This window comes from Tamandua tetradactyla, chromosome X (assembly GCF_023851605.1).
Source record: "Tamandua tetradactyla isolate mTamTet1 chromosome X, mTamTet1.pri, whole genome shotgun sequence".
NCBI lineage: Eukaryota > Metazoa > Chordata > Mammalia > Pilosa > Myrmecophagidae > Tamandua > Tamandua tetradactyla.
In genome coordinates this window covers 84,498,794-84,521,332 of record NC_135353.1, presented here as the reverse complement: position 1 = coordinate 84,521,332, position 22,539 = coordinate 84,498,794, and the positions used below count along the sequence as shown (strand labels likewise).

General features: G+C 37.0%; 1 protein-coding gene across 2 annotated transcripts in view; it reads right to left on the bottom strand.

Annotated features, from left to right (window-relative positions):
* POF1B (POF1B actin binding protein) overlaps nt 1-22,539 on the bottom strand; it is a 114,574-nt gene that overhangs the window by 52,965 nt on the left and 39,070 nt on the right. For both annotated transcript variants that reach the window (XM_077145754.1, XM_077145753.1), the window contains exon 5: nt 3,151-3,252. In XM_077145754.1, the coding sequence (XP_077001869.1) occupies nt 3,151-3,252 (102 nt within the window). The remainder of the gene's footprint in view (nt 1-3,150; nt 3,253-22,539) is intronic.

The window sequence follows — 22,539 nt, the reverse complement described above, 5'->3', positions numbered from 1 at the left end:
ATATAGAACAATTTTCAAGCTATATAAATGAAGAAAGCAAGATGCAGATAATGAATGTAGTATATTCCCCTAGTGTAATTTTTTTTGTATGCTATATGGCAGGGTCACAGTTTATTATTTTTCCATGTGAGTATCCTGTTATTGCAGTACCATTTATTGAGTATTTTGTTTGTTTGAGAAGTGCATTGATCGGGAATCGAACCTGGGTCTCCCGCATGGCAGGCAAGAATTCTTCCATTGAACTACCCTTGCAATCCCCACCCCAGCATAACGTTTTTTAAAAAAATGTACATGTATATATATTTATAAACATACATAATTGCTTTTATATATAAATACAGCAAAAAACTTTTTAAAAGGTTGCCTCTGGGAGGAGGAAGTGGGTGGCAGGAAAGTCAGGATAAGGAGGCTTATTTTTCACTGTATACCTTTCTATACCATGTGAAGCTTTTTTACCATGTATGCAAATTACCTTTCCAATAATACTACAAAAATATTTAGAAAGAAAAACTAAAGTGAATACTTTTACAAATAGAAGTTGTCTTTGATAGACATATAAATAACAAAGGTCAAAGAATCAATTGAATCATTTTCTCTAGACTCTTGTTAAATATGACTCGATTACAAATTATGATTTTAAAAATGTAGATAGAAAGGTCTTACTATGTACCATCAGTAATTTTGGTACAAATTTTGTGGGTGAATGTATTATCTGTTCTTTTATGTTACATAATGCCTTCAGTTTACTGAATTGAGATACAGTCAGTCTGACAGACCAAGAAGACATAAAAACAGAGGGTACTAATGAAAACAAAACCCATATCTCAATCATCTTCCTTTGTTAATGTATCACTTGACTCTTGACTAGAAGGCTGACAGACAACCCCATCATCTTGTGGGGGCTTTTGAACCATTGCTACCACTGAATTCTTATCAGCTTTTCAGCTTTCAGTTCTCACACCTGACTCTGAAATTACTGTTCTAAAGCAAGGTTTTCGTATATTACTCATAGTTTTTAAGCATATTGCCAGTTGAATTTTCAAAATACAAGAGATCAAACATTTCTAGTTTATTATATTTTTCTTCCTTGATGGAGAAAAGAGAAATAGATCAAAAGTAATATGAAGTGAATAATTATCTTGCAACTGATATTATTTTACCACATTCCTACTACAAAGACTTCTTTTCTGGGCAGGTCCCATCTCTTAAGGGTTAATTCTATTTGAACTAGTTTTTTGTGATAGTAAGAAAGCTCATGCAGACTCTGGTTTTAACCAGCTTGCCAACTGTATCTCCAACTCTGATGAAACTCAACTAGGACAAAGAAGTTGTAGTTTGTTCCATCTGCATGGTTCCTTTTACCTTGGAGAGCCTCTCATGGCAGTCCCAAATCTCCCAAATCATTTGCCATTAACAAGAAAAAGTGGGTTTAAACAAGTAAATATGCAAATTAGCATGAAGTGGTAGCAGCCAGCATTCTCTTAAAGGAATTCTATTCCAGCTGCATTGCAATAATAATGTACAGGATATTTAATTTCTTCCTCTAGAGACCAAGATCAGAAAAACTGTTTATTCTCTCTGAAGCAAAAAGTTGGAAACAGCATGAAATGATGTGCTTCAAACATCCCTTACTATTAAACACATGCCAAGCTTATGGTTTTGGAAGTACAGTAGAATAACAGACAGGTGCTATAATTTTACAGTTTGTGGAAAGTGTCTTGAAGAACAGACATTTCAAGAAGCTTAATTGAGAAACCAAGCAGAGAATACAAAGCAGCAGCAAGGCCATGGTAATTCCAAGGCATCTAGAACCCCAAGCTGTTTAGGCAGCAGAGGTTTAACATTCATGTGCTCAGTAGATAGAAGCATTTTCAGTCCAGACTAAGCCTGAGCAGGGTTTTGTTGTCTCTTAGCCTTTCTTCAACCAAGAAAGTTAAATAATATCAAATGAATTTTTATCATAAAATTGTTTTTTTCTAATTTACAAATGAAACTAACTAAACTATTCTAAATTTCATAATCCAGAAATATCCTGCTGTTCCTTTGAAAGATAAAGGTTCAGTTGTGCTATAGATTCCTTCAGATTACATCCAGGTTTCCCAGCAGGCCATGATCTTAATCTGTTTTATGATTATGAGAAGTTAGTCCATTTCAATGAATATTTATTGTGCGTCGATTAAGTAATAATGCATTAGTTCCTATAAATCTGGTAATGACTACTCGTAAGTGGTCGTAAAAACAAGACTTTCTTTTTTTTTTTTTTCTTTTTTTACATGGGCAGGCACCAGGAATCAAACCCGGGTCCTCTGGCATGGCAGGTGAGCATTCTTGCCTGCTGAGCCATTGTGGCCTGCCCAAAAATAAGACATATTTTTCTGCCTGGAAGTTTAAAAGGGAAAATTTAGAATAGTTTAGTTAGTTTCATTTGTAAATTAGAAAAAAACAATTTTATGATAAAAATTCATTTGATATTATTTAACTTTCTTGGTTGAAGAAAGGCTAAGAGACAACAAAACCCTGCTCAGGCTTAGTCTGGACTGAAAATGCTTCTATCTACTGAGCACATGAATGTTAAACCTCTGCTGCCTAAACAGCTTGGGGTTCTAGATGCCTTGGAATTACCATGGCCTTGCTGCTGCTTTGTATTCTCTGCTTGGTTTCTCAATTAAGCTTAATGGATTTTTAAAAATATAACTTAAAGTTTTACTTTTCCAATTTTTTTACAATATACACTGTTTTACGTATCTGAACTATTTTAAAAGATATTTAAAATTCATTTGCCCTTAGAAGAATTAGAAAAAAAATTATGTTTTAAATTATAATTTTTGTGAGGCCAGTTTAAAAGAGGCATACAAGAAATTGGGGTATCTAAATTAAGTTAATATTCTAGTGTTAATTTCCCATGTAACTTCACATATCTTTACTTCAGTCTTCCTTTTAGTAAAGCATAAGCAAAAATATTTACATGAGAAAATGGATGTGAAAGTGTTTAGGATCCTAAGAAAGGCTGTAGACATAATAAGGTATTATTTTGACTCCCAGTACTCTTACTTGGCATGTACTAACTGAATTTCATTTTTACTATATCAAAAGATTCATAATTCAAAATTATACACTTATAAAATAAATATTAAAACAAATATCACTTACCTGATTTGTGTTTAACTTCTCTACTTTTCTTATTGTTTTTTCATAAATAACATTGTTTCCTTGGAAGAAATTTCCTCCTTTTAGGAATGGAGACAGTGATTCCTATAAAGACAATAAAGATTTTTTTAAAATGTTTTTATTGTTAAATATAACATACAAAAAAAGAAAAGAAAAAAACACAATGATTTTTAAAATACACCTCAAGAAGTAGATACAGAACAGATTTCAGAGTTTGTTATGGGTTACTATTCTGTGGTTTCAGATTATTCCTTCTAGCTGCTCCAAAACACTGGAAGCTAGAAGAAATACATTTTTTTTTGAAAAATAACATATACTAAAAAACAATAAATTCCAAAACACATTGGAACAATTAGTTGTAGAACAAATTTCAGAGTTTGGTATGGGTTACAATTCCACCATTTTAGGTTTTTACTTCTAGTTGCTCTAAGATACTGGAGACTAAAAGAAATATCAATTTAATGATTCAGCAATCACATTCATTCATTATACTCTACTTTCACTATATAACTCCACAAGCAACTTTGATCTTTCTCCCACTTTTTAGGGGTATTTGGGCTATGCCCATTTTAACTTTTTTATGTTGGAAGGGGCTGTCGATAATATGAGATAGGGGGATGGGATTAATTGTTTTTCTGGAAGGGCTGGCCCCTCTGCATTTCAGGACTTATCTGGTCCAGGGACCCATCTGGAGGTTGTGGGTTTCTGGAATGTTACCTTAGTGCACGGAACCTTTGTAGAATCTTATATATTGCCCTAGGTGTTCTTTAGGATTGGCTGGAATGGCTTTGGTTAGGGTTTGGCAAATTATGGTAGGTAGCAATGCCTAACTGAAGCTTGTGAAAGAGTGACCTCCAGAGTAGCCTCTCAACTCTATGTGAACTCTCTCTGACAGTGATATCTTATCTGTTCCACTTCTTTTCCCCATTTTGATCAGGATGGCATTGTTGATCTTATGGCGCCAGGGCCAGACTCATATATGGGAGTCATCTTGCATGCCACTATGGAGACTTTCACCCAGAAGTCATGTAAGGGGGAGGGTAATGATGTCACTTTCAGAGTTCGGCTTAGAGAGAGAGAGAGAGAGGCCACATCTGAGCAACAAAAGAGGTCCTCTAGAAGTAACTCTTAGACATAGCTATAGGTAGGCTAAACATCTCTGCTGCATACATAAGCTTCACAAGAGCAAGCCTCAAGATCAAGGGTTTGGCCTATTGGTTTGTGGGTCCCTAATATTTAACAAATATCAGGGGGTTCCCTTGTGCTAAAATTTAATAGTTTAATTGTTCCATATTTTTCCTCCCATCCTTCAAGGGACTTTGCCAATACTTTTTGGTTGTTTACTTAATATAGTCTGGGATGTATCCAGGAATTCATTACATGAAGCTATACAAGAATAAAGGCCCTCATTCTTATTCTGGGCTCCCTGTGTTTGGGTTGTTTAAATGATCTATCCAGGCAGGTTGAGTTAGATTATGTGTTACTGAAAATTTAGGTTCTGGACAAAATAAATCTTTCTTCCTTTGGTCTCAAAGAGTAGATGAGGTTCTAAAATATAGACAGTGTCTTTCATAACCCTGAATTCTGAATTACCTTAATTGTGAACTGATTGATTTCATGTTTAGCACTAAATACCAGTTTGTATATAAATAAAACAACCTCTCAAAATCCAGAAATAATTATTACCACTTCAGGCTAAATGTGACTGCTATAAGAGCTTACAGTCTAGGCCCCTGTTTTCTCATAAATATTTTCTAAATGAGACCATATAATAATTACTCTTTTGTTTCTGGCTTATTTTGCTTCACCAAATGTCCCGCAGGTTCATTCACAATGTTGCATGCTTCACAACTTCGTTCTTCTTTGCAGCAGCACAATATTTGATCATATGTATACACCATCGTTTCCCAATCTACTTCTCAGTCAGTGCATCCTTCAGCCATCTCCATTCATTAGGCATCATGTGTAATGTCCAAAGTCAGTAGTCCATCAACACTCTCGATTTGAGACCCTTTCATTGTTCCCAAGAGAAAGATAACCAATAAACACACCCTCATCAAATAGAAAATCTAAACCTCCCCTTAACTCTTGTCCCTCACCCCATTATTTACCGCTGGTGTTGCTGTGGTACTGTTGATGTTTTCCTTTTAAACATAGCCTAAAGAATGCAATAGCAGTTTTCTCCTATACTCCAAAATTATACACTCTTTTTACAAGATTCATACCTTTAAATATTTGTAGTGTTAATTGGTAGGACACATAGGTCTATACAACCCCCTTCATTTTCACCTTCAATATGGTAATATTACTTACAAACCCACTAGTGAACTGCCCTCACTTCTATCTGTTCCCTTACAGTTGAGTGCAACCCATTAGTTAACTATTCACCCATCTCTAGCTTCTGTATATCTCTATGTTCCCTATATTCTGTATTATAAGCCTCTGATTTTATCTTTACTGAGGTCATAAAAGGAATCCTACGGTACCTATCCTTCTGAGTCTGCCTTATTTCACTCAGCATTATGTCGTCAAAGCTCATCCATCTTGTCATGTGCTTCAGGACATCATTTTGTCTTAGTGCTACATAATATTCCATTGTATATATATGTCACATTTTGTTAATCCACTCATCTGCTGATGGGCATTTGGATTGTTTCCATCTTTTGGCAATTGTGAATAATACAGCTGTAAACATCGGTGTACAAATGTCTGTTTGTGTCACTGCTTTCAGCTCTTCTGAGTATACACTTAGTAGTAGTATTGCTGGTTCATAGGTCAACTTGATATTTAGTTTCCTAAAGAACTACCAAACTGTCTTCCATAGCAGCTGTACCATTATACACTCCCACCAGCAGTACATGAGTATCCCAATTTCTCCACGTTCTCTCCAAATTTTGTGGTTTCCTATTTGTTTAATAGCTGCCATTCTTATAGCTGTGAGGTGGTATCTCATTGTACTCTTGATCTGCATTTCCCTTATAGCTAATGAAAATGAGCACCTCTTCATCTTCTTTTTAGCCATCTGTATTTGCTTTTCAGAAAAATGCCTATTCATATTTTTAGCCCATTTTATAATTGGGTTGTTTGCTCTTTCGCTGTTGAGTTGTATGATTTCTTTAAGTTTACAGGATATCAAACCTTTATCTGATGTGCGATTTCCAAATATTTTCTTCCATTGACTTCGCTGCCCCTTTACCTTTTTGACAGTTTTTTGAGGTGCAGAAGCATTTGACTTTGAGGAGTTCTGATGTATCTTTAATTTTCTTTTGTGGCTTGTGCTGTGGGTGTAAAGTTTAAGAAGGTATATTCTGTTACTAGATCTTGAAGATATTTCCCTACATTTTATTCTAGGAGCTTTATGCTACTGGTTCTTATATTTAGGTGTTTGATCCACTTTGAACTCATTTTTATATAGAGTATAAATTACGGGTTCTCTTTCATTCTTTTGGCTATTGATATCCAATTCTCCCATGCCCATTTATTGAAAAGACTATTTTGTTTCAGCTCAGTGGATTTGAGAGTCTTGTCGAAGATCAGCTGACTATAGATTTGGTTGTCTATTTCTGTACTCTTGATTCAATTCCATTGGTCAGTACGTCTATCTTTGTGCCAGTACATGCTGCTTTGACTACTGTTGCTTTATAGCAAGTTTTAAAATCAGGAAGTGTTAATCCTCTCAATTAATTCTTCTTTTTGGGAATGTTTTTAATTCTCAGGGTCTCTTTCCTTTCCAGATGAATTTGATAACTGGTATTTCCAAGTCTTCGAGTAGGTTATTGGTATTTTGATTGGTACTGTATTGAATCTGTAGATCAACTTGGGTAGAATTGACATCTTAACTATATTTAACCTTGCTATCCATGAGCAGGGAATGTCTTTCCTCCCATTTAGATATTCTTTGATTTCTGTTAGCAATGTTATGTTGTTTTCTATGTACAAGTCCTTTACATCCCTAGTTAAGTTCATTCCTAGATACTTGATTCTTTCAGTTGCTATTTTGAATGGACTTTTTCCTAACGTGACTCCTCAGTTATGTCATTCCTTCTGTGTAGAAACATTACTGATTTTTGCACATTAATTTTATATCCCACCACCTTGCTGAATTTTTTTATTAGCTCAAATAACTTTGTTGTAGATTTCTCAGGATTTTCCACTGCGGTATCATGTCATCTGGAAATAATGAAAGTTTTACTTCTTCCTTTCCAATTTGGATGTCTTTTATTTCTTTTTCCTGCCTGATTGCTCTAACTATGTGGTTTGAAAGGATGTATGTCCCCTAGAATAGTCATGTTTTAGTCAAAATCCCATTTCATAAAGGTAGAATAATCCCTATTCAATACTGTATGTTTTGAAACTTTAATCAGAGCATCTCCCTGGAGATGTGATTTAATCAAGAGTGGTTATTAAGCTGGATTAGGTGATGACATGTCTCCACCCATTTGGGTAGTCTTGATTAGTTTCTGAAGTCCTATAAAAGAGGAACCATTTTGGAAAATGAGTGATTCGGAGAGAGCAGAGAATGCTGCAGCACCATGAAGCAGAGAGTCCATGAGCCAGCGACCTTTGGAGATGAAGAAGGAAAACGCCTCCCAGGGGGCTTCATGAAACCAGAAGCCAGAAGAGAAAGCTAGCAGATGATGCCATGTTTGCCATGTGCTCTTCCAGCTGAGAGAGAAGCCCTGACTGTGTTCACCATGTACCACCTCACTGGAGAGAGAAACCCTGAACTTCATTGGCCTTCTTGAACCAAGGTATCTTTCCCTGGATGCCTTTGATTGGACATTTCTATAAATTTGTTTTAATTAGGACATTTTCTCAGCCTTAGAACTGTAAACTAGCAACTTATTAAATTCCCCTTTTTAAAAGCCATTCTTTTTCTGGTATATTGTGTTCCGGAAGTTAGCAAACTAGAACACTAGGTTTTCTAGTACAATGTTAAATAATAGTTGTTATAGTTTGCAAGCTGCCTGAATGTGATATATCAGAAATGGAATGGCTTTTAAAAAGGGGAATTTATTAAGTTGAAAGTTTATATGTTCTAAAGGCTGTGAAAATGTCCAAATTAAGGCAAGGCTATAGAAATATCCAATCTATGGTATCCAGGGAAAGATACCTTGGTTCAAGGGGGCCAAAGAGGTCCAGAATTTCTCTCTCAACTGGAAAGGCTCATGATGAACATGGCCATATCTGATAGCTTTCTCTACAGGCTTCTTGTTACATGAACCTCCCCCAGGGGCATTTTGTTTCTTTATCTCCAAAGGTATCTGGCTGTGTCAGCTTTTGTGGTTCTCATTGTTCTCTCATGGCTCTCTTGTAGTTCTCCAACTCCCTGAAAAATGTTTCCTCTTTTAAAGGATTCCAGTAAAGTAATCAAGATGCTCCTGAAATGGGTGGAGTCACATCTCCATTTAATAAAAGGTTAATAATCGCAATTGTGTGAGTCACATCTCTGTGGAGATAATCTAATCAAGTCTCCAACCTATAGTGCTGAATAGGGATTAAGAGAAATGGCTGCCTCCAGAAGGTTGGATGAGAATTAAAACATGTCTTTTCTAGGGTATGTAAATACTTTCAAACCAGCACATTACACACTTTGGACCCTAAAAAAGACATTTTTTCCCATATAGAAAATACATTCACTCTATCATAATATCAGAAATGCTTAAACCATTTCAGTAACAATACAAATACAATAGAAGGTTAAACCAGTACAGTCTCATCAAAGTTAGCTACAGGCATGATCTGTCCTAAGTCAAAATTCCCTGACTCTGGACCTGTAAAACTCAGCACAAGTTATTTGCTGCCAAAATACAAAGGAAGAACAGTCATAGGATACATATACCCATTTCCATAGGGAGGATCTGGAAAGAAAATAAGGGTCACTGCAGTCTCGAAAAACTGCAGGACATAGACCATTAGATTTCAAAGTTTGAGAGTCATTTATCTTCAGGGCTTTAGAAAGTGGCAGTCCCACCCTTTCCAAGGGCCTATGCAGTGGCCTGCCTCTCTCTGAGTGCAAACTTGGGGGGCATTGGGGAGACCACCATTTCTTGGCTCCACCCTGTCCAAACATCAGGGTTGCACCTGGGCTCTGTGCCATCTCTAGGGCACATGCTCAGCCTCCCCATGAGGTGGCAGCCAGGCTCTTCCCAATCCCCAAGGAATGTGCTGCAACCTCTCCAAGGCCTCTTCTACTCCAATGAGGCGGAAGACCCATCTTATGCCTTTGGGACAAACTCACCCTCTCCACGTGTTTGGGTGGATCTGCTTTCCTAGCCTGAGGTTTCTTGACTTCAGGCTCCAGCCTCCATGGTTCTGCCTCTGAAGACATTTTACCTTCACTTTGCCCCTTTCCTGAGCCTCCTAGTCAAGACTGGTAGCATTTCTGTTTATACAGGTCCACAGCACTCTTGTTGGATTTCTATGTAGTAATCAAGGATTGTGTCCATCAGACAGCAGGAGTTTCCACAAATCCTTGATAACTTCATTTCCAATCCTGTTTTTTTCTGAAATGGCTGACTGGTTCCATATTTGGTTAAATCCTCAAGTGGGGCACTAGTCTCGGGGATATTCCTTCCTGGAAGCCCAGAATTTTCCAGAACATCAATTTTTGGTTTCCTTGTACCCAAGATTTCAGTTTTCAGCTTATCTCTTTCCTGTCACATTTCAGCATAAACTGTGAGGAGAAACTAGGCTGTACTTCCCACATTTAATTTTGAAATATCTTCTGCTAAATATCCAAGCTCATGGCTTTTAAAATCTACCTTCCAGACAAAGCCTTTAGTCAATTTTACCAGATTATCTGCCATTTTAAAACAAAGATCACCTTAATTCCAGTTTGCAATAGCACATGCCTCATTTTTGTCTACAGCATCAACAGAGTTATCTTTAGAGTCCACATTTCTACCAATTGTCTCTCCAAAGCATTCTAAGCCTTCTCTACCAAGCTCCTCACAACTTCTCCAAAATCTTCCCCTTATCTATTTAAATAGCGATTCCAACATATTTGGTATATTCAGACTGCAGCAGCACCTCACTTCTCCGGTACCAAGATCTGTTCTACTTTGCTATCTGTCAGAATGCAATATACCAGAAACAGAATGACTTTTTAAAAGGGGAATTTATTAAGCTGCTAGTTTACAGTTCTAAGACCATGAAAATATCCAAATTAAAGCAAGACTATGGAAATGTCCAATCTAAGGCATCCAGGTACAGATATCTTGGTTCAAGAATGCCAATGACATTCAGGGTTTCTCTCTCAACTGGAAAGGCACATGGCGAACATGGCAATGCCTGCTAGCTCTCTCTCCAGTCTTCTTGTTTTATGAAGCTCCACCCAAGGGAATTTTCCTTCTTCATCTCCAAAAGTCTCTGGCTGTGTGAGTTCTCATGGATCTCATTGTTTTCACTTGACTCTCTCATGGTTCTCTAGTTCTCGCCAAAAATGTTTCCTCTTTTTAAGAATTCCAGTAAAGTAATCAAGACCCTCCTGGAATGAGTGCAGTCACCTCTCCATCTAATCAAAGGTTAACACCCACAATTAGGTGAGTCCCATCTTCTTGGAGATAGTCTAATCAAGTCTCCAACCTATAGTGCTGAATAGGGATTAAAAGGAAAGACTGCGTCCACAAGATTGGATTAGGATTAAGACATGGCTTTTCTGGGGTACATAAATCATTTAAAATCAGCACAGATAGTGTTCCTTTTCCTCAAATTTTTGGAAAAGTTTGAGCAGGATTGGTGTTAATTCTCTTTGGAATGTTTAATAAAATTCCCCTGTGAAGCCATCTGGCCATGGGCTTTTTTTTTGTGGGAAAATTTTTGATGGCTAACTGATTGAATCTCTTTACTTGTGATTGGTTTGTTGAGATCTTCTCTTTCTTCTTAAATCAGTATAACTTGTTGATGTTTTTCCAGGAATTTGTCCATTTCATCTAAGTTTTCTAGTGTGTTGGCCTATAGTTGTTCATAGTATCTTCTTATGACTTTTTAAACTTTCTTCTAGGTGTGTGGTAATGGCCCCCCTCTCATTTCTGATTTTGTTTATTTGCATCTTCTCTTTTTTTTCTTTGTCAGCCTTGCTAGTGGTCCATTGATTTTATTGATTTTCTGAAAGAACCAACTTTTAGTTTCATTGATTCTTTTTATGCTTCTTTTGTTCTACCATTCATTTAACTCTACTTTAATCTTTATTATTTTTCTTCTTCTATTTGCTTTCAGGTTAGTTTGCTGCTCTTTCTAACTTTCCTCCAGGTGAACAGTTAAGTCCTCAAATTTTGCTCTTTCTTCCTTTTTAATATAGGCATTTAGGGCAATAAATTTCCCTCTCATCACAGCTTTTGTCACCTCCCATAAGTTCTGATATATTGTATTCTCATTTTCATTTGTGTCCAGAAAGCTACTGATTTCTTTAGCAATTTTTTCTTTGACCTATCGGTTGTTTAGGAGTATGGTATTTAATCTCCATCTATTTGTGAAAGTTCTCATTCTTTGGTAGTTATTGATTTCCAGCTTCATTCCATTGTGATCAAAGAAAGTGCTTTGAATAATTTCAATGTTTTTAAACTTATAAAGACTAGTTTTGTGTCCTAGCATATGATCTATCCTGGAGAATATTCCATAAGAGCTAGAGAAGGATGCATATCCTTATGTTTTGGGGTGTAATGACCTATATATGTCTGTTAAGTCTAATTCATTTATCAAATTGTTTAACTTCTCTATTTCCTTGCTGATCCTCTGTCTAGTTGTTTTATCTATAGAGGAGAATGGTATATTGAAATCTCCTACTATTATTATTGAAACATCTATAGCTCCCTTCCGTTTTCACAATGTTTGTCTCATGCACTTTGGAGCTCCTTGATTGGGAGCATAAACATTTATGATTGCTACTTCTTGGTGAATTGTCCCTTTTATTAATATACAATGTCCTTCTTTGTGTCTTAACATTTAAAATCTATTATGTCTGATATCAGTATAGCTACTCCTGTTTTCTTTTGGTTACAGCTTGCTTGTAATATCTTTTCCCACCCTTTCACTTTCAATCTATTTGTATCCTTGTGTCTAAGATGAGACTCTTGTAAGCAGCATATGACTGGATAATATTTCTGAATCCATTGTGTCAATCTGTACCTTTTAATTGGTAAATTTGACAGAAAGGATTTTGTTTTGCTTTGAAATTTACCTCCATAGAGGAACTTTGACTTAAGCAAACATCCAGACTTTAATAGGATCTGTGATAGTGGCAGACTTTGGGAGGGGAGTGGAATGAGATCTCAAAAAGTTTCTGAGAAAGGTAAGGAAATGGTAATAAAGACAGTCCATTTTCTCAAATAGGACAACCAGGATCTTTCCTACTACATTTTCCCAAGCCTATAAAAGTCTTTTGGGAAGATTTCAATGTAGTGGGAAAAATAATCTGTTTTTTTTCCTAAGGCAAGATATAATGAATTTCCTCCCAGGTAGACAAGCATAAGGTCATTATCATTTAAATTAAGTTCACCAGTAGATTTATTTCTATGCAAAATAGGATATTTACAGTTCTGAAATAGAACTGTAAAATAAACATTATTCAGCAACACTGAACCTTAAAGTAGGTAGAACTTTATTAAAGATTTTTTAATTGGAACTCTATTTGGGTGCCCTTAAAACATGCAATTCTTACCTGTGACTATAATCAAGGCTAAGACTCTCAGTACAACTTATGTTTTGAACATTGAGAACAGAGTAGATGCTTTAAGAGCTTCTTTAAGTCCATATAATCAACTAAACTGCAGTGGGATTAGCAAAGTGCTTAGAAGATGTCAGTCAATGAAATAAAAGCTGGTGACATGTCTAAGAACTGAATGAAACCAGGAAATAGCCAATGAAAATAAGGCTAAGAGTCTAAACTAAACGCAATGTGTACATTATATTTATTTCCTTCCCCTTCTTTCGGTTTTAATATAAGTTTTTACTTGTGTAGAGGAGTTAGGATTGCTTTGTTACAACCCCAAAATTACATTAATTTATTTTTGTAATATATAGGAACAGTGCAGAAGAGGAGTCAGCCAAGCCTGGTATCAGTTAATGTGTTTAGGGTCAGTTAAAGTTAACAAAATTTATTAGCATTCTTGGAGTCCACTACTGTGCAAACTCAGAACAACTGGACTAACACACTTGTTTTTGACACGGCAAGATTCACTTGAACCCAAAGCTATGTACTTCCTGTGTTCAAATTTGAATAAAGAGTGCTTTAACTAAATGTTTCTGTGATACTTTAATAAAATAGACATAAACTAAATTTGACTAGCTGATGAATTATTAAACTTAAGGATATAGATATATCCTTAATTTTGCTTTAAAATATTACACTAGGAGCTACTTTTTGTTGTTTGTTCAAGAATCTCTTTGTTGGTTGCTTGCCATCCCTTAACACATATTTAAGGGCTTACTATGCATAATTTGCTAAGTGCTATGTGGCATACAAACATGAATCCAAACTATATTACTAACAAGAGCATTTACATTTAATGGTGATCAAGGGTCAGAAAACTAGAACCAGTAGCTTGTATTTTTTTTTTTTACTGCCTTCCAGGCAAAAATATTTTACACATTGTTAAAGGGTTAGAAATGAAAAACAAAGACAGAGATCCTATATGGCAAGCAGGGCCTAAAATGCTTACTATTCTGACCTTTTATTAAAAAAGTTTGTCAGTTTCCAGTCTACTTATTACATGAACACAAACATCTATACTACACAGTATTAAGTGGCAGTGCCATAAGAGGTATAGAGAAAGAATTTGTGGGATGGAATTCAGAGGAGGAAAAACTGAGTTCCATCTAGCAATGATCAACATAGGCTACTTAGATCAGGTGACATTTGACAGAAGGATGAGGTCGAATTTGGACATGAAAAGGGGGGAAAATGGTATTCTAAGGGAAGGAAACAAGTTGAAATACAGTATTTTTCAAAGATGACCCTGAGATTTTGAACCTGAGCAGTCTACCACTTGGCCAATTATGCCAAAAAAAAAAAAAAAAGCAGGAAAAGTTTGGACACATTGAGTTTTATGTGCTCCTGATACAAATCTAGGTCTGAATCATGTTTTTATTCTTTATAACACTTAGAAAATTACATAGTACATAGTAAGCCCATTAACATGTGCTGAATTATTGCAAATAACTACTGAAGAAGCTCTTTTACAAAAATGTGCTGGTGAGACATTCAGGAATAGAAGCACTGCATAGTTGAAAACACAGATCTGGAACTGATTGAAGATTTCAAAGCTGCAGGTATACATTTTAGAATCATCTGCTTAGAAGTGCTAGTTAAAGCCATGCAGTCACTGAAAAGGCAGATATAGGCTAAAGATAGAACTAGACAAGTCTTAAGAAATAAGAGAATCTGAAGAATAAAGTGTCACAGAATTCAAGAGAAGATCAATTTTCAGGTAGAGTAAGATGTTGAAGGTATAAATGCTTCAAAGAGATCAACAGATGAGAATTACAAATTGGGTAGGATGTGAGCTACAATAAACCCATTGAATTTGACTACTAAGATCAGTAGAAGCAGGTCTAATAGAAAAACATCTGGAATCATAAAACCTAGATTTCAGTTTCATCTCCATCACCTCCTTGCTGTGTGAATTTAGGTAAGTCATTTAACCTCTCTCAGACCAAGTTTCCTTATCATAGGGATGGTAATGCAGAGTGCTTTTGTCAATCAAGTAAAATAATGTATTCTTAATCTGAATTTGTAATGTACAAATGGCATTCTTTTTTAATAATATAGTTGTTTTAGTTTCCTGGGTTGCTTAAGCAAATACCATGCAATGAGTCGGTGAAGGAAATGGGAATTTATTTGTTTATGGAGTTGTGGCTAAGAGACAGAGTAAATCAAGGCCCCATCAAGATGATACTTTCTTTCCAAAGAATAGAATTCTGGAGCTGGCTGCAAGTTATCTTTTTTCCTTAACTTGCTATATGGCAAGGCATTTGGTAGGCTCTCTTGGTCTCTCTGTTCTCTTCCAGGCTCCACTGATGTTAATTTTCTGACTTCTCCCTCTGTAGCTATCATTTTCTATGTCTGAATTTCATTCTGCTTATAAAGAACCCACTCTGAATGAGGTGGGCCATATCTTAGCTGAAGTAAGCTCATCAAAGTGTCCTACTTAAAATGGGTTCACACCCACAGGAATTGATTAACTTTAAGAACATGTTCAACTGAGGTACATAAAGCTCCAAACCACCTCACTGCACCCTCTGAATCCCCAAAAGACATGTAGTTTCTACATACAAAGTACTTTAATTCCATCACAACATCCCCCCCAAATTAAATCCTTTCAGTAACAGTGCTAACTACAAAGTCGTGTCAAAATGTGTTATGGAAGTGGTCTTCCCTGGAGTACAATTTCCCACTGTCTGTGGACCTGTGAAATTAGAAAACAAGTTATCTTTTTCTAACATACAAGGGAGAGACAGGCATAGGATAAACATTCTCATTACAATAGGTAGAAATTGGAAGAATTCCAAAACCCAGCAGGACAAACTCCATTAGATTTCAAGGTCTGAGCATCATCTATAGATCTGTATTTGGTCCTCTGGGCCTGATGGAGTGGCAGCCCCACACTTTCCAGCCATTCTTTGCCTGAACACTGGGGTGAAGACTCCACCCTCAATAAGTACAAAGATAGCAGCCAAGCTATCTTCAAATGTTGGGACACAGATTCTACCCACTCTGAGTACTGGGGTGGCATCCAGGCTGTCTGTGAATGTCAAGGCACAGGTCCCAACATCTCTGAGCTTTGGAAAGTTAACACTGTTAGGGAACAACACAGCAGAAGGCTTATCCTCTCCAAGCATAGAGGCAGACACAACCTTTCCACACACATGATTGGGCACACTCTATTGGTCCAAAGAAATCTCTTTTGTCTAGACCTTGGTTTCCATGGCTCTGCCCTTGAAGTCATTCTTCATTCAATTTGTCCCTTCTCTGTTCCATGCTGGCAATGGGTCCACTCATACAGATACTGCAAAACTTTCTCGGCTTTATGTGTAGTTCACAGGACTCCAATACATCAGACATTAGGACTTTCCACAGACTCTTCCTTCATAACTGTATTTCTAATCCTAACTTCCTCTGAAATAGCTTATTGGTTCCATGTTAGGTTAAACCTTCACATAGAGCCTTATTCTCTGGGAACTCCCTGTATGGAAGATCAGGGAGGTCCCTGATAGAGTCACTTCTAGCTCTAGTCTCAAAGCATACTATCTGGATAGACTCATAATTTCCCAAACCATCAAGTTCTGATTTCTTTGTGCCTAGTATTTTGTTTCCCAGCTTATCTCTTTCCTCCCTCTTTTCTGTATAAGCTGTAAGGAGAAATGAGGCAGCATATTTTCATTCTTAGCTTGGAAATCTCCTCAGCTAAGTATCAAGTTCATCACTTTCAAGTTCTGCCTTTCATCTGACATATAACTCGATTTTGCCAAGCTCTCTGCAACTTAAAAACAAGAATTGCTTTCCTTCCAGATTCCAATAACATATTTATCATCCCCTTCTAAGACATCACTGGAACTACCTTTAATGTCCATATTTCTACTAACATTCTATTCATGAATGTGTATTCTCTAAGATGATACAAGCTTTCTCTACTGCTCTCACTCATTTCTGAGCCCTCACAATTCCTCCAGCCTCTATCCATTACCCAATTTTAAGCTGTTTCCACATTAATGTTGTTTTCAATAGCAAATGCACAGTTTTCTGGTACCAAAACCTGTTTTAGTTTCTTGGGCTTATCGAGCAAATAACATGCAATGTGTTTGCATGGACAGTGGAAAATTATTTGCTTATGGTTTGAAATTCAGAGCAAGCCAAATCAAGCCATCCTCCAGGTGCTTTCTTTTAAAACATTGGCATTCTGGGTCTGGCTGCTGGTGACTGTTAGTTGTAAGTTTGTTCCATGGCAAGGCGCATGGTGGCACCTCCCAGTATCTCCTTTCTCTTTCAGGTCCCATTGATATTAAGCTTCTGATTCCTCCTTCTGTGGCTATCTTTCTCTATGACTGAATTTCATTCCACTTATAAAGGACTCCAGTAATAGGATTATGACCCATTCTGATTGAGGTAGGCCACATCTTAACTTAAATATCCTATTCAAATGGTTCTAGTAAAAAAAAAGAATTAAAGAAGATTGTGGAAAGACAGTGGAGTAGGGAGCTTCAAGATTCAGTCCTTCCACCAGAAAAACTATTAAATAAGCAGGAACTGTCTGAAACAAATATTTTAAAACTCTAGAGGCCAGAAGAATGTTGTACAGCATCCAAGGAAAAACTTCAAGAAGATGTTGATAAATTATGTTTAACAACAGAACATTGCTTTCTATGAATGTTGGCTACTGGCACCCATCACCCACTCTCATGGCAGGCAACCATGGACTCCAGCCACTGGGTAGTTCACCAATGGCAAAAAGAGTCATAAAAATCCTCTTTCCCAAAGCCTCTGATTGTGGCTTTTGATTAGAGACTTTGGATTGTTGAGGGTCAGGCTCTGAGGCCATCCATTGATTCAAACAAGCCCAGACAAAATGAGCAATGGCCATTGTATTAACCTTCCTGGAACAAATTCTGCAGAAGAGGAGACTGAGAGATGCTAGTCTTCCTAAAGCTGTGGGGGACAGATAACTGAGGGCTGCAGTTACTGTGCAGGCCAAGAAATCTCATCCTTAGGGAGCTGTGGAAGAAACAATTGGCATCCTTCCTGCTCTTCCCCTCCTCCAGGGCATACTGGAGCCTGCCTGTACCAATTTCATGGGTCCCTGACCCTATGTTGGCTGGAAAAAACTGACTTGGAAAAGTCCACTCTGGCATGCTCCATCTTCCAAAATTTTTCCTACAGGCAAAAGCAGCTTGAGACAATAAGAGGAGTGTATAGAAGTGTATAGAGGCAGAGAGGTTGGGGCAAAGTCTTGATAAGAAGGTCTGTCTCTAGGGAAACAGAGGGGACAGCCAACCTCCTAAAAACAAGGGTGCTCCAAAAACATCTTATAAGAAAAAACCACAGGAAAAGACACAGGACCAGAAAGACAGAGAAAATTTAGACATAATACATTCTTTTGGGGCTGACCTTCCTGATAGGAGGACTGAAGCTCAAGAAAATATCTGTCTTATGACCAGCTGGTTACACAATAAAAAAACAGACATCTCAGGGAATAAATTTCAGAGTTAAATGTTTAATTGTCCAATGTGCAGTATAACAGTACAAAATAAATTAAAAAAAAACAGGAAATAATGGCCTACACAAAGAAGGGGGACATAAATCCAGAAAACATCAATGAAGAACACCAGAATGTGGACATACCAAACAAAGACTTAAAAATAAAAAAGAAAGATCTAAAAAATACCAAGGAGATGAAAGAAATTACAGAGAAAGAATGAATGAGTATCAGGAAAACAATGAATGGTCAGTATGAAAATCTTTAGTAAAGAGATACATTATGAAAAGGCCCAAACAGAACTACTAGACATCCAGCCCACAATAAATGAAATGAACAATTACCAGGAGGATTTTGAAGTGCACATGGAGTTGGCAGAAGAAGTAATCAGTGAAATAGAAGACAAGACATATGACATAACTCAGAGCGAGGAGAAGAAAGAAAGAATTATGAAATGAGAAAATAGCCTAAGATGCCTCTGGAACTTCATTAAACATACCAATATAAACATTATAGGAGCTCCTGAATGAGAGGAAGGAGGAAAGGGGCTGAAGGAATATTCAATGAAATGATAGCAGAGAAGTTCCCAAACATGGCAAAATACATGAATAAATATATTCCAAACATCCAGAGGACACCAAAGGGGATAAACATGAAGAAAGATATACCCCAACATATAATGATCACACTATTGAATGTGAAGGGGGAGCAGAGAGTTCTGAAAGCTTCAAGAGAAAAGCACTATGTTGCATACAAGGCAATCCCCATTAGGTTGTGTGTTGGTTTCTCATCATAAATTAGGGGAGCAAGAAGTGGGTTGGTAGACTTCAAAGAAGATGACAGAAAGGATAGGCAGACTCACTTCACCATAAAACGACTAGAGAACAGGCAGAAAATGACTAAAGCAGCAGTTCCAGGGTCCTGGTGACCAGAGAGGGACCTCTGCATTATGTAAGGAAGACTTGGATGGAAAAGTGGAGAAATTACAATGGATAAATTATGGTGAGTGTACTCAATTGTAACCACCCTTAAGGTCCACCACTATGCAACAGCCAGATCAGGTAGCAAAAAATGGCATACCCCTAGTTTGGAGAGGTGAGGAAGGCAACCCTTTCAGTCCCACAGCCTAGCATTCCTGTGTGGGAACCTGGGAGCCAGTAGAATCATTTTATCCACATACAGAGACATTGCTGCAGGTCCCAGTGCCTAGTCCCTGTTCCTGAGGCATGCTGCAGTGGGCACCTGGACTTGGGGGCGTCTGGGAATCCATCCCCTTTGGAGGAGAGGAGGACACAGAGCAGAGCTGATCTGACAATTGACTGATAAGAGAGACACTCTAGGTCCCACTGCCTTGATCCTATCTGCACAGGGTCTCAGGGCACTCATTGTGTACATAAGTAGAGAAACAGAGGTGAGGGAGCTGCATTGCAACACCAGGCACACTTTCCCCACCCCCAAGGTCATCTTGCTGGCTGATAAAAAGCAGAGCACTCCTAGGGTGCCTGCTGCCTACTGAAGTTGAACCTCTTAGTCTTGCAGCCCAGAGTCTTTCCACACAGGAATCTGCAAATTACCAGACTCATCACAATGACAAGCTGGAATCTTCACTGTGGTGCAGAAAGCACATACACCACTTCCAAGAAAGCAGCTTCCAGCATATCTGGGGGCCTGTGGGCTTGCCTAGATTTTCACCTGATCTGGCCCCTGCCCAGTAGGTTGCCACAGTCAGGGAGAGGCGGGATTATGGAGAAGAGGTGGCCCACAAGTGCCATCTGCTGGGAAGCTTGAGAAAGTGCAAGCTTTGACAAGCTGCTACTCTGCCCAGCCTCCAACAAATTTCTGAAAAGGGCTACAGTCCCTGAATTAAGCCCTAGTCTTGCTTTGGCTGGGAATTACTGACAAACCAGGTGCCAAAGGAGACCTTCAATGCAAACTCAAGCAAAACCAAAATACTAGCTGAACAAGGAAAGCCAACGTTCAAAATATCCTTTTCAAGATAATCAAATGCCAAGAAATCAGCAAAAAAAAAAAAAAAAATCATAAACCATATGAAGAAGCAAAAAGAGATGGCCAAGCCAAATGATCAAATTGAAAAGCTGGAGGAGACACAGTATTGGGAACAACTGATCAAAGATGTTCAGACAAATCTCCTAAATTACTTCAATGAGTTGGCTAAGAGATAAAGGACATCAAGAAGACACTAGAAGAACACAAAGAAATAAGTGGGATGAAATACTTAAAGTGCTAAAACAACTGCCAACCAAGAATCTTATATTTGGTGAGACACTCTCTCAAAAATGAGAGAAAGAGTGATATAGCCCCAGATAAACAAAAGCTGAAGGAGTTTATCGCTACTAGACCTGCCAGACAAGCAATGCTAAACGGATTTCTTCAAACTGAAAGGAAAGGAAACAAGACAGTGGTTCAAAGTGATGTAAAGGAATAAAGACTTGGGGAAAAGGTAACCATTTTGATAATTATAAATACAAGTATTATTCTGCTATATTGTTTGGTATGTATCTCCAATTCTTACTTTCTCAGGTGCTAAAATGCAAGTGCAAAAAAGTACCGTTAACTCTGTAGTTTTCAACACAAAATGTACAAAGATATTAGTGGTAACAAACACACAAAAAAGGTGGGGAATAGAGGGGTATAGGGAAAGTGTATGTATATACTACTAAAAATAAGTTGGTATTAAACCAAATATGATTGTTATATATTTAAGATGTAAAATTTTAACCCCAAGGTAATCACAACAAAAGGAGATGAAGAATACATCAATATGGAAAAAAGAAGCCACTCAATATGGGGATAACAGAAAAAATCAAATAAATAAAAAAAGAGGCATTAAGAGAAGCATTTAATGAAAAAAAGGTATAAGACTTAACAAGGCTAAATAGCAATACGGCAGAAGAAAGTTCTACCTTATCACTAATGATTTAAAATGTAAATGGTTTAAACTCTCCAGTCAAAAGGCACAGATTGCAAAATAGATTTAAAAACATGACCCAATTATATGCTGTCTGCAAAAGACTCACCTGAAATTCAAAGATATAAGTAGGTTAAATGTTGAAGGGATGGAAAAAACATACCATGCAAATAGTGCCCAAAAGAGAGCTGGGTCACTGTATCAATATCAAATAAAATAGTTGCTAAGTCAAAAACAGTTATGAGAGACAAATTTGGTCTTTATATATTGATAAAGGGTACAACTTAACAGAAAGATGTAGCAATTATATACATATACATGCACCTATCGGTAGAGACCCAAAATATATGAAGCAAACAAGGACAGATTTGAAGGGAGAAATGGATGGTTCTACATTAAAAGTGGGAGATTTTTAATGAAGTAATGTATAGAACATCCAGACATATATACAACACTTCACCCCAAAAAACAGAGTGCACATTCTTATCAAGTGCCCATGGATCATTCTCCAATATAGACCATCACACAAAACTCAGTAAATTAAAAAAAAATGAAATCATACAATACATATTCTTTGACCACAACAGAATAAAGGTAGAATTGAATAACAGTGGGAGAAATGGAAAATTGACAAATGTATGGACATTTTAAAAAACATATTCTTAAATATACACTAAGTTAAAGAGGAAATCACAATCAAAACTAGGAAATACATTGAGGCAAAAGAAAATGAAAATACAACATACTAAAAGGAATGAGTTTATGGTGTATTGGAGCTGCTAGAGGGAACTACCTGAAACTGTAGAGCTGTGTTCCAATAGCCATATTTCTTGAATGATTGGTAATGTTATAGCTTTTACAATGTGACTATGTGATTGTGAAAACGTTGTGTCTGATGCTGCTTTTATCTAAGATATGGACAGATGAGAAAAAATATGGATAAAAGATAAACAAATAATGGGGGAACAAAGGTTAAAATAAATTGAGTAAATTGAAATACTAGTGGTCAATGAGAGGGAAGGGTAAGGGGTATGGTATGTATGGGTTTCTTTCTTTTTTCTTTTTAACTTCTTTTTCTGGAGTGATGCAGATGTTCAAAAAAAAATGATCATGGTGATGAATACACAACCACATGATAATATTGTGAGCCACTGATTGTACACGATGCTTGGAATGCTTGTGTGTCAATAATGGTTGTATGCTTGCTTGTTACATTTTTACAATAGAAAAAATATATATAAAAGCAAAGTT